Source organism: Sesamum indicum, linkage group LG10, assembly GCF_026168435.1.
Source record: "Sesamum indicum cultivar Baizhima isolate 11 linkage group LG10, ASM2616843v1, whole genome shotgun sequence".
NCBI lineage: Eukaryota > Viridiplantae > Streptophyta > Magnoliopsida > Lamiales > Pedaliaceae > Sesamum > Sesamum indicum.
Window position 1 is genome coordinate 19,690,494 of NC_142666.1, and position 16,200 is coordinate 19,706,693.

At 33.2% G+C, this 16,200-nt stretch overlaps 4 protein-coding genes across 6 annotated transcripts; 1 reads left to right on the plus strand and 3 right to left on the minus strand.

Moving 5' to 3' along the window:
- Nucleotides 1–1,366: 1,366 nt before the first annotated feature.
- On the minus strand, nt 1,367–3,240 carry LOC105171300 (acireductone dioxygenase 1). The gene is made up of 4 exons (XM_011092369.3): nt 3,100–3,240; nt 2,809–2,991; nt 1,725–1,964; nt 1,367–1,649 (listed from the first exon to the last, which is right to left on the minus strand). Exons 1-4 carry the CDS (start codon nt 3,109–3,111, stop codon nt 1,521–1,523), a joined length of 564 nt encoding a protein of 187 aa, XP_011090671.2. The 5' UTR covers nt 3,112–3,240; the 3' UTR covers nt 1,367–1,520.
- Nucleotides 3,241–7,957: 4,717 nt separating this feature from the next.
- LOC105171301 (EPIDERMAL PATTERNING FACTOR-like protein 4) lies at nt 7,958–8,741 on the plus strand. Its single transcript, XM_011092370.3, has 2 exons — nt 7,958–8,199; nt 8,285–8,741. The coding sequence occupies exons 1-2, from the start codon at nt 8,091–8,093 to the stop codon at nt 8,488–8,490; spliced, it is 315 nt and encodes a 104-aa protein (XP_011090672.2). The 5' UTR covers nt 7,958–8,090; the 3' UTR covers nt 8,491–8,741.
- Nucleotides 8,742–10,625: 1,884 nt separating this feature from the next.
- LOC105171302 (uncharacterized) lies at nt 10,626–13,305 on the minus strand. 3 transcript variants are annotated; one of them, XM_011092371.3, is made up of 5 exons: nt 13,166–13,305; nt 12,683–12,777; nt 12,072–12,189; nt 11,816–11,968; nt 10,626–11,028 (listed from the first exon to the last, which is right to left on the minus strand). In XM_011092371.3, exons 2-5 carry the CDS (start codon nt 12,688–12,690, stop codon nt 10,891–10,893), a joined length of 417 nt encoding a protein of 138 aa, XP_011090673.2. In that variant the 5' UTR covers nt 12,691–12,777; nt 13,166–13,305; the 3' UTR covers nt 10,626–10,890. The 3 variants fall into 3 exon arrangements, with proteins under 3 accessions (XP_011090673.2, XP_011090674.2, XP_088741769.1); XM_011092372.3 differs by lacking the exon at nt 13,166–13,305 and adding an exon at nt 12,894–13,125; XM_088885643.1 differs by lacking the exon at nt 12,683–12,777 and having other exon boundaries at nt 13,166–13,302.
- A 743-nt stretch (nt 13,306–14,048) lies between these two features.
- Nucleotides 14,049–15,706, minus strand: CLH2 (chlorophyllase 2). The gene is made up of 2 exons (XM_011092373.3): nt 15,302–15,706; nt 14,049–14,860 (listed from the first exon to the last, which is right to left on the minus strand). Exons 1-2 carry the CDS (start codon nt 15,578–15,580, stop codon nt 14,192–14,194), a joined length of 948 nt encoding a protein of 315 aa, XP_011090675.2. The 5' UTR covers nt 15,581–15,706; the 3' UTR covers nt 14,049–14,191.
- Between the last annotated feature and the right edge of the window lie 494 nt (nt 15,707–16,200).

Sequence of the window (16,200 nt, forward strand, 5' to 3'; positions counted from 1 at the left end):
GGATGAACTTTTTTTTTTTTTTTTTTGTCAATAATAAAAGCGATAATTGCATAATTATATCATATTCTAATAAATTGAGTATTCAAATAATATATTAGTGGATGGATATATTATACAATTGAATATTTAATAAATTATAATAGACTCATAAAGTGAAACAAATATTTACATATCTACTAGAATTCGAACTCATAACCTCGAACTATAGATGATTGGTTGGAGGACCGAAACTTTTGCTTATTTTAATTATATGAATTAATTTACTTTAAAAAAGAAATATAATGACAAAAAACTTAATTAAACATAGTAATAATTTTATATTATAATACATATTAAATAAACCATTCTAACTTTTTAATCGTAAAATCTCAATATTTTCACTTTATCTCACATAATTAAAAATACAAAAAAGTTTTATACGGTCTACGCTATCTTGTGGCATGGTGCAGGTTGTTTTCTAGAAATTTAATTTAAGGTTGTATCTTTTTAACAATTAATTCGGTTGATTTGAATATGATGATTAATAAAATAGAAAAGGTCTAGAAACAATTAACTCGAAACTTAATTTAAGGTTGTATCTTTATCATTTGAACTTGATTATAATAAGGTTGATTTCAATATCTTGAGTAACAAACATGCAACACTTAACTTCATTGTAACTTTCCGATCTATTATTTAATTGATGCGATTAATTACATTATTATAATAACGTACATTGTGTATATCCGCAACTTGGGTCTTTGAATCAAAACACATATATTTATGCTAATCGTCTGTGATTTTAATTTGTCACGATTGTTCTTTAGTTTGTGTAGAATTTTTCTGCACGTGATTTATGGTTGTTTTGTGCTTTTAATGATTTTTTGTCTGTGGAGACACTGTTTGTACCAAGTTGTGGCACTTGGTTAATAGGATCTTAACCATATTTTTGGATAAATTACATTTATATTTTCTAAAATTAAATCAAATTATACAAATATGAAGGTAGTTTATACTGTGCATTAGGAAATCTGAGAAGGAAAAAGATCATTAGCTTAATTAGGTTGTTTCTAGCAAAAATATCTTGATGCTTAAGTCAGTTCGTGACGCGAAAAAAAAAAATGTTGGTGGTAGAGTAATAAATGATGTATTAATATAAAAAATGATTGGATGTATTGATAAGACCACATGTATTTGCTTTTTAGACCACTTGATATGATCCTAATTTTTTGATATAGAATCAACGGTCTTGAGTTTGGTCAACAGGTCATGTTGGGTGTGACGGCCTATATGGGTAATTTGCTATTATGCAGTGTGTGTTTTTTAGTTTTTTTACTACTGGGTCCGACATGTCCCCGTCATGTTGCAATTCCAACGCCGTATCAGCTTAAAAACAAAAGAGGAACAATGACCATTACATTACATGTGAATAACAACCGTATACCAATGTTACAGAAGTTTCTTCATTACATGCACCAACAAACACTAGCAATTAGAACATGAACATGATGTACCAGAATCCACCTCAGGAAACATGCTGATCAGTTAGCTGCAACCGGTAATCCAACCTCCTCAGCCATGCTCTTCATGTACTCCTTTCTTGCTGGATGATCCTCCTGAGGCCGATTGAAGGGTGTCCATACGGGCTCGCCCACAAACAGTCTCATCAACTGCAATCATTACAACATACATTTGTAATACGAAAAACATTGTATGTTTTGTGAAAATCAAGATTGTATAGGTACCTTGATGTAGTTATTGGTGTCGAGGGTGAAACGATGGTAAATCCCAGCAGGCAAAACGATGAGGTCGCCTGCCTTGATCAGGATACGGATCCAACGGTCATCCTTGTCCCGGACATCAAAGTAGCCACTCCCTTTCAAACAATAGCGTATCTCCTCATCAGCGTGTATGTGTTCTGTGTAGAAGTTCTTGAGCTTCTGCTCGTAGTTCTCCACTTTCTCAGGACACAAGTCCAGCAAATCCTTAAAACGAGAAAACAACAAGAGATCAATGAATATCTACAAGAAAGAATTTACTTCCTAATTAAGTTCTGCCATAAACACTTTAATCCTTGATGCACATTCCTTGGTTCCATTGTTAATTGTAGCTGAGAGTTTATCGATACAAACGCTGTTTCATGTATTGGACTACTCAAATTCTCACTACCTCGGACTTCACTTATTTTTTCAATCCCACCACCACTCTTGCAAAAACTCTTCAAGAACCTCATAAAAGAGCAATGCTCCGGACCATGGTGTAACGTGAAAGAGTACAAGTCTAGTCCAAATTATGTTAGGGAAAGGAAGGACAAGAAAGAAGCAAAAATGAGTTAAACTTGAGACTTGGGCATCACACGCTTTTCATAAAGTGATAATTGCCTCCACTAGAATTTACCACCAGATTGATATGGGAATTCACTCTTGGGAAACAAGCAGCCCCTTAAAAGTTTGAGAATAGCAATTTCGAAGACGTCCCTCAAGAACCGACATTTTTATGAATTTCGCACCTTTTCAAATTAAACCTGCCATTGTTTTCTCACAGGAGCAAAAACATTTCCGAGATGATTGCTTACACCACGAACCTCAACTCAAGAAATTAAGTAGCATTTGCATTGACAAGTTAAGAAGAAAAAGGACTGTTTACTACATTTTCCAATAATTTGGCACCATAATCCTCCAAATTCAACTATATCTAACTCATTTTTCAAACCAAATTACACATCCCACCTCTCAAATTTTATGAATAGTGAACCTTACAACCTTAAATTAGATCAAAATTCCAATTAATCAAATGAGAGAACCCTACAAGAACCAAACATCATCATACCATGTAGCTGTATCCTCTGGCTCGTCGAATCTTATCCAGTTCCGGGTCATTCTCATATTTATCCGGATCCAAATGCCAGTAGAGAACTCCAAGATCCGCCAACTGCTCCAGTGAAACGGATTCGGGCGGGTTCTTGTGGTGTGGTAACCTTTGATCATCATCACTTTCTTGCATGAACCATGCCTATACTACCACATAACATCACAGCATTTCAATAAATTGATTTATTCCAAATATAAAAATAAAAAATCAATGAAATATGTTAGAGGAACATAGTTCTTAGGACATTACCTGGAGCGCCATGAGAGTTTTGAGGTTTTGAGACGGTCTTGTCAACTGGGGTGGGGTGGTTGGTCCGTGTTTGGTAAGGGATTAAAACAAATGGAAAATTTTGGATATTGGCTTGGGATTGTGCCATGTGGGGGTTTCTAATCCATTGGATTTAAGTGGTATTTATTTATTTAACCTTTTCTGATGGTTTGCTAAAGATCTGGGCTTGTGGGGGACAGATTATTTGAAGATCGAAATTTCTAGAATAAGATATAAACAGTGAAGGGTTTGTATTTGCACCAACTATTCATTGTGTACGTTGTTTTTGTGAACATATAAAAAAAATTAATAAAAGACTACGAGGAAAAAAGTATTATAAAATGAAACTATGCTGACGATGAGAAAAATAAAAAATTATCTTATTAATGTTAAATTATTTTGTCAGGTATGTATTTATTACCTTTCATATTTTAAAAATATAAATGAGACAGAATACATAATTAAAAAGTGCAAAATGTATTTAATCTTTAAAAAAAAATCCACAAGGTCGTGGACTGGGCCCAATTAATTTGGGCCTTCCCCTACCAAACCCAAGGTAGCTGATCATTATGTAAAATGAGCATGAAAAAACAATCAAATAGAGAATCATACTTTTTACACGATTGGTGTAATTTTTTTTAAAAAAAAATAATTAAGTACATGATCAATATAATAATTTTTTCAATATTATATTTTGGTATAACACTTTGATTCATACATTTCTTTTCCCTAAAAATGACATATTTACATTTAATGTTGTATGAAGTAATAACGATATAAATTTTTTCTGTAGGATATCCTATATTCGAATCTTGAGTGTGTAAAATGACATAAAATAATAATAAACACACTCCAAAACAACATTACATTGCTCAAATATCCAAACTGTTATTTAAATTTTTACATGAAACAAAAAAAAAAAAATCAGAACAACCAACATAAAATTTGTATATGCAAGAACTGGGGTAAGAAACATTTACTAGAAGGGTACTTCTCAAGTCAATTTTTCCTTGCACAAACATCAATAATATTGAACGCAAGTTTGCATTTTCATGATCACGATCGAGTGGTTTAATGATGACATATTATTTTTATGAAAAATAGATCAAAGGTTCAAGTCGAGAAGAGTTTGGGATTCGATTTTGATCATCTTTGTTCAATATATATATATATATATATATATAGCAGTTTTAAGCAAAATAATAAATAAATAAAAGAAAAAATGGAAAGAATTTTGTGGAAGCAGAGGGCAGGAGGAGCATTAAATGTTTGTTGCAGTTAGTTTCAGTTTTTGGGCGGGCTATCTATCGATCTAAACGGATGTGTCCAGACCCAGAAACCTTTTTCTGTCTCACCCACATTTTTTCTTCATTTCTTTTTAAATACTATTTCAAGATCAATTGTACAATAATTATTTTTTACGCCAATAATATGAAAAATATAAAAGATTCAATTTTTCTAAATTCTTTAAAATGTTAAAAAAAAAAAAAGAAGAAAGACAAGGAAAACCAACCTATTTTTACATTTTCTAAAAATATGTCTTCTTTTTCAGAAATGAAACTTTAATTGATTTAGTTATTTGTTTTTAATCTGAAAAGTGGAGAGGCATGGAAGCACGAGCCGGAGCGGAACCGGGTTGTAGGGCCGGACAGGCAGATGGATCCATGACTAGTTCTATTCAATATTTCAATGCCCTCAGTCCTGACCCTCCCAACCCCTGCCTGTCCCCCCGTATATGGTCCCATGCTTTCCTCCTCTTCTCTCCTACAATCCATCCAATTCACTCTACTTCATTCATCCAATTTCTGATTTGATTGGTGACTTAATGCATGAGGTATTGTTAATTTTTAATTTTGTACAAGTTTTCATCGGTTTATTCTAAAATGTTGTCTCATAACAGCGGAGGTCTTAGTTTAGTCAGTCCCCTAACGAGATATTTCTCGTTTCGACTTTTATGCCATAAGGAAAAGGAATACAATTTTATGGCAACTCGTTAGGGGAAGAGAATTTTGGAGTTTATAAATCATTTAAGTTCCTCGTCTGCTTTTAATATGGAAGGCTTGTCTGCATTATTTAACAATATATATTAATTGCACAATATCTTTTTCAGCATATATTAAGTACAAACTTTTCTTTTAGGTAGGGCTATAGGTCGGACCAAAGTGAATTTGGATCGAATTATTCAAGCATATTTATTTTTGTTTATCCATGGAAAAATCCGATAATATTTAAGCCAATTATAATAAAATAAAAAAAGACATAACATGATAGAAATAAGAGAGTTTCAAATCTTTATAATTATCCCCTCTAATTTTGAATTATATTTTTTATTCTAAATTATTTTTATATAAAATTATTTTATTTTCGTCAAATTCAAATCTTTCTATTCAGATACAATAGTGAGAAAAAGAAAAAAAAAAATCCTTGTGGGCCATATTTTTAGCCAACCTTTTATCTTACCAAAATGAATGGAGAGCAGACCAAAAGTTGGAAAACAGGTTTGTTCACGTGAGCTCCATCAGTTCTAATCATCCTCCAATTATATATGTTCTCAGAGTCTGAGAGCATTTGCCCATTTACATTTACTTCGGGTTAAAATGCAATTTATACCGTAAAATATGTGAAATGAGAAAAATTGAGAAGAGAGAAATGAGAAGATGAAAAGAAAGAAAAAAATAACAGAATATAAAAATTGAAGACATCAAAATGATGCTTTTCAAATATATAAAGGTATAGATTAGTGGAGTTAAGAGTATTTGATGTGTATGCTTAAATGTTCAATATATATTAATAAACAGTCATCAAATAACTCATGACATCGATTTTTTTGAAACGTAAAATACGAAGACCTCTCTCCTCTCCGATTTTCACCAACTAGATACATGGTTGGAGTCTATAATTCGGAATTATAATATGAAATAGAGTGTTCTGGTGCTAGGTATCGAATTCCAATATGGAGCCATTATCAGGGCATGCCCCCCCACCCGAAGCTAGGAGATAGAGAATCTCAATATATTGGAGCCTACAGATATTCATTAAATTTTATATAAGAATTAAGTATATTTTGATGTATTTATTAGATTATATATGATTAGTTAAAAACATAAAATAGAAGAGATAAAAACTTTAATTAAGTAGTGAAGGCTGTGAAAGAAGAAATAGAATTGGAACAAACATTAATATGGATTATTTATTTCTTCAAGTAAGGGCAATTTCGTGTAAGTTATTTAAAAATATACCAAAGTAATTACTTAAGGTGTTGATGCATTAATTATATATATATATATATATATTAGTAATATATGACATACTCTATATATGTGCATTAATATTTAAAATAAGAAAAAATAAAAACATTTATATAAATTTTAGGATGGATGCATTATCGTAGTTGGACTAAAATAAAAGTCAAAATCTACTCGTATAAATTTACTATGATAAATAAATTCGTATTTAAATCGATTTAAACGAGGAGACCCAAACTTACAAGACAAGCCCAGATATTTTTGTAAAAGTGTTGTTAGTAGATGAATGATTTGGTGGTATGAGACTTGGGATTCAAAGAATTGAGTGTGTTTCTCCCTTGATGAAAATGAGGCATAAGGTATGGTAATAGTATTTGTACATGGTATAGGACTGTCCTATAAATATATGCCCCTTTGCATAAATCAATCAACAAAGTCCCATCTATGGGACCCTTCTTCCCCACCACCAAATTCTATCAATCAACAAAACAAATCTATCCAAATCTCCCTTTTCTTCCCCCCTCTCTAGGTATTATTAGCTTCAAATATATGTCCAATATCGAAATATTATTTTTTTTTAAAATAATTTATGTATATATAACTTGCACGACTAAATATAATAAATTTATTTTTATTTTTTTAATTCATTTTCCTCTTATTATATGGTCATAGTTGGCTGTATATAATATATACTCATTTTTTTCTCAAAGGATATCAATTGAATAATTGAATTATATTTTTTATTTTTTTAAATTTCAAATAAAGCGGAGACCGTGTAAAAAAGAATTCGCACCGGCCATGCATCACGAAAGTAAAACACAAACAATAAAAATTTTTACTTTGTATATACATATAATTTTATATGGACAACATTAATCTAATACAATCGAAAATTCAGACCATAATTTTCTTTTTCTTTCTGGACAAAAGAAAATCTTGACCGGACATGCTTGCAAAAAGTCATATAAAAAAATCGAAAGAATTTTAGATTGAAATGAATTTAGTCATATGATACTCATGACTTCAATCGTATACCAAACGTCTTACACTTTAATGCGTGTAAAGGTAAAAGAAATTCTTGACTGAACATGCTTGCAAAAGTCATATAAAATCGGTAGAATTTCAGATCAAATTGAATTCAGTTTTATGAAATTGAGCATATATACAACAAATGTGTTACACTTTATATATATATATATTGAACACCCACAATTTAAAAAAAATTATTAATCATATCATAAGCATAATAACACTTACAATATAATTAAATTTAGTGCGATGTGACCTGATCTAAACAATAATAATAATAATAATAATAATAAAAGAGATTAGTATATATAGAATAAAAATTCTAAGACAAACACAAGAAGAATAGGGAGTACACTTTGGGCATGTAAAACAACACAAGCAAACATAAAAGTCACTTTCTCTAATACATATTCACAAACACATACATACATATGATATGAGAGAGAGAGAGAGAGTAGTCCTCCTCTCATGTTTGAATTAATGTAATATAAGATGAGTGTTTGACTTGGACTCACTCACACGCTTGCACGCAAACACTCACTCTATCTCTAATAATAATAACAATACCTTCACTTCACACTTCACACTCCCCCTTGAAATTTTTCATCCTCACTCTCACTCTCATTCTCCCACCCCAATAATTCTCTTCAAACTCAATCCCTTCTCTGCTGTAGTTTTGCACCACCGTAAGCGGCGGCGATGGGCGGATTGCGCCACCGCCAACTCACCCTTTCTTTTGCCACTCTTGCGTTTCTTCTACTCGCATCAGTCTCAGCTCTGGGCTTCAGCACCCCATCTCGCCAATTCAGTAAGTAATATTCAACACCCCCCCACTGGTTTAAAATATCAAAAACCTCCTCATCGACTTCAATTTTTCTTCTTGTGTGTGGTAGGAAGGAGGATTATAAGGGAGCAGGTGGTGGAGCGGCGGCGACTCGGGGGGCTGGGGTCATCGCCGCCGTCGTGCAGATCCAAGTGCGGGATGTGTGCGCCGTGTAGGCCGGTGCACGTGCCGATTCAGCCTGGAATGAGTATGCCATTAGAGTATTATCCTGAGGCGTGGAGATGCAAGTGCGGGAACAAGCTGTTCATGCCTTAATTAGGACAAAAAATATGATTAGGAGGATGATGTTTGATTTTAGCCTGTAATGTAATGTACTATTTATCACATAGTTGTAATATGCACAAACACAGTGTTTGTATAGCAATGGTAGACACCATAACTGTTCAGCGCTTCAGATTTAATTTCATCACAACACTTGGAATTTTTCTTTTTCAGATTTTAATTTTGGCAAACTGATCAATATGGCTTGGAATTTGATGTTTGTTGAACAGTTTGCATAGATTTTAGTTGTTGGTGTTGAATTTTGTTGCTTTTTCCTTTGAATGTTTCACTCAACTAGCTAGCAGGCTGTGAACATATCATTTGAGACTGTGAAGACGGAATTCCTTATTTCTTCAATGTCATATATAATTATTGTATAGAGATTACATCATTAATTTATCTAAAAGAAAAAGATTTTTATAAGTATTTATTTCTTTCTTTTCCTTTGAAGTATTTATTTTCCCATTTATGGAGGTGGGATTTATGAGTTGCATTAATGCAGGTGACAGGACGAAAATAATAGTTGCAATAAAGTTGATATCTTATGTTAGTTCCTACTTATCTCAAGACCCTCAACATATATTGCATATTTTATCTCAAAACTTTACATAAATATGTATAAAAAATACACACACATATAAGTGTTTATGTGTGTATATATACTCAAACCCAATTTTGAAACTTTTTACAAATTAATAGGGTTTTCATATTCGATAATGAATTATAAAATTTAGATTGCAAAAAATTTTGTCCCGATGAAATTTTACGTGTACGGTAGCAGCCAACTAGGAGTTGTCGTGCGTTCTAATAGTTGGTGGTATGGAATGTAAAAGGTTTTGACATTAATCAGGTACAGCAAGCAGTTAATTGTGTCAACAACAACATTATATTTGTGGACAAGCACAGTACGTAGCTCAAACCCCTTGTCCTTAGCATTACCTTTTGACGTGAAATAATATCCTCTGCTGAATTTCAATTATTGTGCATGTATAGTATAGCTGCTAGGTATGGCGTGCGATATTTTGCACGTGGGCTCTAATTATAATTATAATTTATTTATTAAAAAAATGTATATTAATTAAGTTACAGTATCTTGGGTCGGATACACCAGATGATGATTAAATATTTGATAAAATAATTGTTTGATTTGTTATGTGTAAAATCAACATTATGTCTGATCCAAGAATTGAAACTCTGACATTGTACCTAAAAGGTTAAGGATTTAAATTGTCAAAATTTTAGTAAATTTAAAATCCAAAATAATAACTGAAATGTTGTAAGTATGAAAAATCAAAAAAATCATGAATTACATTATATTAGCAATGGAATCTGTATGATGCTGATGCAATACGATGTACATTGTTTGATATTTATAAATAATACTAATAAAGTGAAAAAACATTAACTCCTATGGATAAAAGTTGTAAACGCCCTGAATCGTGACAACGTCGGCTCAAGTTGTTTTTATATGAACCAAGTGCAAAAACATCAAACAGGATGAAACTGTACTGTATTTTCGAACCCCATTCTTAGAAAAGAAAGAAAGAATGTCATTTTATATATTTTGTATAGTTGTCAATTAAAAATTATAAAACTTGGTGAATTTAGAGCAGTGCAATCATAAAATCCATGAAAAACTCAGACAGAATGAAGAAATTTTGGTGGCATAATATTCTGTATTAGCTGAGACAAGATGGGGCAGGAGAGATGGCAGGAGCTGAGAAGACACCTATTTCGGTACAAGACCCAAACCTCTGCTCAGTTTGCCCATTCCCAGACCATTCACCCCAACATCCTCTTGTGTTTTTTTGAATTCAGGGAAAGGAAATGATATCCCTTTACTAAAAGCAATAAAGAAAAGTGTTGAGATAAATTATTTGAGGTGATGTTGGATTTGACAGTCCTGCCTTCTGGGCCTGGGGGACTTCATTGTGACTCTACTCAAATTATTCTACTTGCTGCTTCATTTCTGCACTTCTCATTACAACACATATGCATCCCAAACTAGGTCTAAAGGAAGAGAGTTTGATGTGATCAAGAACTGGAATTTGAGGTAAATGTTTAGTCTAATTAGACCCTTTCTAGAGATCGAATCTTGTAGATTATGATGCTTCGTCGCAGCGCTTAAATGATTTCAATCAGATTAATGATATTATCCTTAGAAACAATAGTGTACGCAGTGATTGTTTGTTTATGAGATGTTCACATGAAATAATCACTTTTTACCAACTCGATGTAGGTCCTAAAACTGCTGGAAATCTCTGGTCTAACTATGATGTCTGATATCAGAGGTTAAAAAACACAGTAAGTAAAAGATCCAGGCAAGGCAGCAATACATTTGAACTATAGGTTAATTCATGGATGACAAGTTAGTTGGCCAGGTAGCTGTTTTCATTAGACAGTTTCTTCTTTGCCCTCACCACTTTCCTCGTTGGGCTCCGCTTGTGATGGATGAGCCGGCAACACCTGCAAGATCATCTCCACGAAGTCATCGATTTTCTCTTCCATGCGTGTGTCACATTCCTCTATGATCTGCCAAAATGGACAAATAAGTGAATAAGTTCGCATGGAATCAACAACGCTGAGAAAGAAAGAATCTCAAACTCTCTAAAGTCAACCTACAGGAATAGGTAGGTGTCTGCATTTGTTCTCGTCAAGGTTTAACGATATCAAAATTTTATAGTCCTAAGGGGCGTCCATTTAATCTTTCGTTGGCATGGGAGTTTTACTAGTTCTCTGTCTCACTTGGAGTCATGCATAATACTAAAGCAAGAAAGAGACCCAATATAGAAGTAAGAATTAACAGATAAGAAGTTCTAACTCTAAGCAACAACACCATTTTTCGGACCTTTTCTCCCTACTAAATCAAACTGAAATCAAGGAGCATTTACCAATGTTGCCACTTAAACATGCACACCGAGTGATCTTATGATAGCATCACTACTTTTATTCATACCATTGATTCTACATTGTGCTAGCTGGAATAAAATGTGATTGGTTTATCTAGGCATTTATGCAGGCCTGAGTTACAGCATCTCAAAAGTGACTCAGATAGCTGTAAAGGCATTCTTATTTAAGAGGAAAAATGCTCTTGAATCAATTACTTGGAAAAAGGGTGCACTGGGTATAGCAGTCTATACAGGTTATGAGTTTTTAGAACATATACAGTAAGAGGAATGAGTACAATAATTACTGTTCAAGTAAGTGGCAATCGATTTTCATGAACAGAGATAAGAATGGCATTTCAACAATACCATAAACATGTAAAAGTATGTTAAGTTAGGTCAGGAAGTTGAATTAGTAATTCGATAGGACTTACTGTGTAAACCTCAACCGCAGACGATGGCCTCATGTTGACAACATTAAGAATCTCAGCCTTCGCAAGGTCAAATTTTTTACACTCGTCAACAAACTTATGGATGATGTCCCTTGTTTGATTGCAAGCAGGAGTTTGTTCTAAATAATCAAAAACCTATACAAGAAACTCAAAATCATCAGGCACAAGCAGCAGAATTCTCTTAATGTTTTATTATTAATTTTTTTTATAAACACTGAGTCCAAAGCAAACCTCCAACCTTGAATTCAGATGCAGATACCGAAGCAATAACACGTGTGGGATCTTTCCCAGCCCCTCTAGATTTCAAAAGATCAAGCACTTCAAAATTCGTAAGAGCACCAGCATTATGTTCAAGTCTGCAATAAAACAGATAAAAACAAAACAAAACAAAAAAATGTAACTGATCTGCGGTTTAAGTAAAAAATACAAATGTTTCACTTCTTCAGGAAAAAGTGTTCCAATGAAGCTTTTCTCCAAGACTCATGCACCCTTGGCAAATCCACAGAATTTCCTCAAATTTTATTTTCCTTCATTTCCCACCCATTCTACATCCCATAATCCTCAAAATTTTGTGAAAAAAGAGACTTCCGCCAACCCTAAACTCTAGAAAAATATGTCACATGAATAATCATCATTTGTGTTTTTTCCCTTACAGAACAATCATCCAACCAGATACCTCTAGTTAGTTCTTATTCTTCTAAATTCACAATTTGTCATTTCTTTTCTCCAAAAGAATCACTCTTTGATAAAGAACCATCCATCCAATTGCAACCTAAATGCAAAATTACAGCAGACCAAGAACTCAGTTAATATTTCCTTCAAACACGAGAAAATTGTAACTCTACATACATCTTCATAGCAAGGCTGCTCAATGCTTTAACTATATACGATTTCCACCGGTAATTTGAATTGCCACGACTAATGGATACTTACAGTAAACAGACCTGCAAAAAAACCAATAAGAAAGACTCCATCAAACCAAACATAACCTACACTGGAATTTTTGGAAAAACACATACGAGCTAAAAATTTCCTACAAATACAATGTCCAAAGAGTTACCCGTTTCTTAAAATGTTCAAGAAGAAAACCCAAAGCAATCAATTTTTTGAGGTAGAAACTATAAATCCACCCCACGAATATCAAGGTTCCACTTTTAACGAAAGCAAGAAGTATGTGGGAAATCAAATCGTATGAGATAGCCAGAATAAGCATAACAATCGGCAAAAACGACTGAAAGGTACGATGAAAATAAAGCCATACTGCACAAGTAAAAAATAAAGTGAAGAGAGATGAGAAAACAGAGAGATTCAGTAGCCAACGTGAACAATTACCCAAGCAGAGAAAAAGAAGCAAAGGGCCGTCTGAAAGGAGACCAGAAATCAACTTGCTGCAGCCTGGGCGACGATTTGGCAGGTCGCCCCGAGTAAATTGGAAGATGACATAACACAATCATTTACAAATTAACCCTAGCAACCCAAAGGGCTAAAAAGAAAAAAATAAGAATTTAATGAATTATTTGAGTCATTTTTAAATCAATCAAAAATAAATATTATTTTTTCTAATATCAATAAATTTAATCAATTTTAATAAATAGGACTTATATATTACAAAAAATAAAAATCTGAGAATGATAGATGTAATTACACCAAAATTCAATAAATGAGGTGTAGTTATTCTTAGAAAAAATAAAAAAGGACTGACATGTCTTTATTTCATTCACAGATTAAAAATGGAGAGAAAATTTTAACGAGTAAGAGATGGGCCCAACAGAATTGTCTAATACACTCAATGTATCGGGTTTAGATGTACAATCACCAACATCTTCAAACTTTAGTAAACAAAAATTGATAAGAACAACTTGGGAGATCCATTCTAATAAACCCAAATAAATGAGCCCATTGTGTATGTCCAGAACTTGGATATTAGAATCAAAACACATATATATTTATGCTAATCGTCTGTGATTTTAATTTGTCAAGCTTGTTCTTTAGTTTGTGTAAATCTTTTTGTACATGGTTTTTGATGGTTTTGTGCTTTTAATGATTTTTGGCTTGTCGAGACAGTTACCAAGTTACGGCACTTAGTTAATAGGATCTTTATTGTAGTATTGTTTTCATAAACTGAAAAGAGATGAGAAAAACATAATTTTCTTGTCTATTGCTAAATTTTTAAGATCAAATGGAGAAATAAAATTGAGATTTGGTGCAATCCCTATTAAAAAATAATATTTCCATAACGCCACTTTGATTATTTATAAAATCTTGAGATTGCAAATATCCTTAATCATCAAGTACAAATATACCAAAATCAAGATAGAAAAAAAAAATAGCAAAATTACATTTTCTTGCTTCCCTTTGTCACAGATGAAACTCAACCCTTTGAAGCTCAACGGGAAGCATTCCATGCCCTTCTCTTATATCTACAAGATCCCTTGAATTCCCTCCCAAATAAGCTTTCAAGAATGCAACTAAAGCCCCCCCAACAAACCTCCTCATTGGCTCCCTACACTCCCCATTCTTGCACAAACAATATGTTGCCTTCCCTCTTATCCCTTTAGTATCATCGTCCAGCACATCAAGATGTCCATAATCCTTGACCACAAAATAGTATGCTGGACTACAGCATTCTTTATAGAAGTCCTCGTGATTCACCCCTTTTGGAGCGCAGGCTGGAAAAAGAGCATTACGTTTCACTTCTCCCAGTCCCGACCCAATTATTAGCACTCCCACACCATCAAGATTGAAGGAGTGTGGGGTGTAAGTGAGGACTGGAGGGGGAGTTTGTTTCCCAATGTCCATGCCATCGACCGGATCGATGCCTATTAGGGCCGACAACTTTAGGGACTTAGTTAGAGCCAATGCAAATGTGACTTTTCCGCCACGGCTATGGCCTGCTAGTCCTAATTTGCTCAAGTTTGGCTCAACATGAGGTGGGAGAAACTGGGCTAGTCCTTGGGACAGCCAACTGCTTATTTCGGCTGTGATCTTTATTTCTTGGGTTGCATCTGCCCCTGCTACGGAATATAACTGTAGCAAAATAATATTAAATGTATTGATATGATATACCAATATATACAGCAGCAATTCATGAATCTTTTTATTGAAAAATTCTTATCCAAATCAACAAAAAATTCAAGAATCTTGACATGAACTAATTAACCCTAACTTGTTATTTGTACCTAAACGATGCATTTGTAAATTGTTGTTCCTAGTAAGAATACCAGGAAATACTTCAAGAATCATTTGTCAGAAAATTGCAAAACAGATTGTGGAACGTGTACAAAATTCGTAAGAAAATCAAACATAAGATCGAACAACAATAATAATGCAATATTTCGAGAATTCTCCTCCAGTGTTATATTTCAACATTTCTACTTCCACACCAATGATTTCCGAGATAAATCAAAGTGATTGAAGGTAAAAGAATCCGACAAGAAGTAACTAAACATGAGTGAAAAGTAAAGAAACCTGGGGGGCAACAACGATGAAACCATGTGAAGCAATGTGTCGGATGAGCTGAGAGTAGAAAGAGTTGTAAAGAAGATAGCCATGAAGGAACAGCAGCACTGGGAAAGACCCTGTTTCCGAAGGGCTGCAAATCAAGAGAGGCCTAATTGGGCGTGGAGGATTGCACCCATTTCGGTCGCACACTTGTGCCTCAACTTTTATTAACGTAGTCGTGTAGTTCCCGATGTCAAAAACGTTTGTTGAAGCTGCAGAAGCGGGAATTGAAGTTGAAGAATTCATGTGGTCTGAAATTTGGTTCTCCTTGCTTCCTTCCTGTGAAGTAATATGTTTTTGCTTGCAGATTAAGGGATAACGAAGTTAGGAATGGCCCTTAAAGCCCCACTTGCTGTGTTGTGTAGTGACTTTGTTGTTAGTGGGAACACATGATGTAATTTTGAGACTAGATATTTGTATGTTGTGATGCTGCCATTATTAGAGTTTTGGATCGTGCTATCTACAAGCGTCTTAGGTCCTCAGTTGTTGCAAGAATTTGTTTAACTGGTGACATTAAATTTCATAACTAAAAAATTTATGGGTTTGAGTTCTAGTAGTATATATATATATACAGTAAAACCTCTATAAATTAATAACCTTGGGACCATGAAATTTTATTAATTTAGAGAAATATTAATTTATCGATAAATTAATATTTTATTAATTAAAAGAGCGATTTTTTAAATTCAGCAAATTTAGTACATGTGTATTAAAAATAAATGAATTCATATATATTTCATTGCTTATATTCATGCATCAATTAATTTTTTATAACTAATTAAATATATTCATGTATAATATCAATTCATTATTTACAATTAACTATTATATTCATAGACACATGTATCAATTCATTGGAATAACTT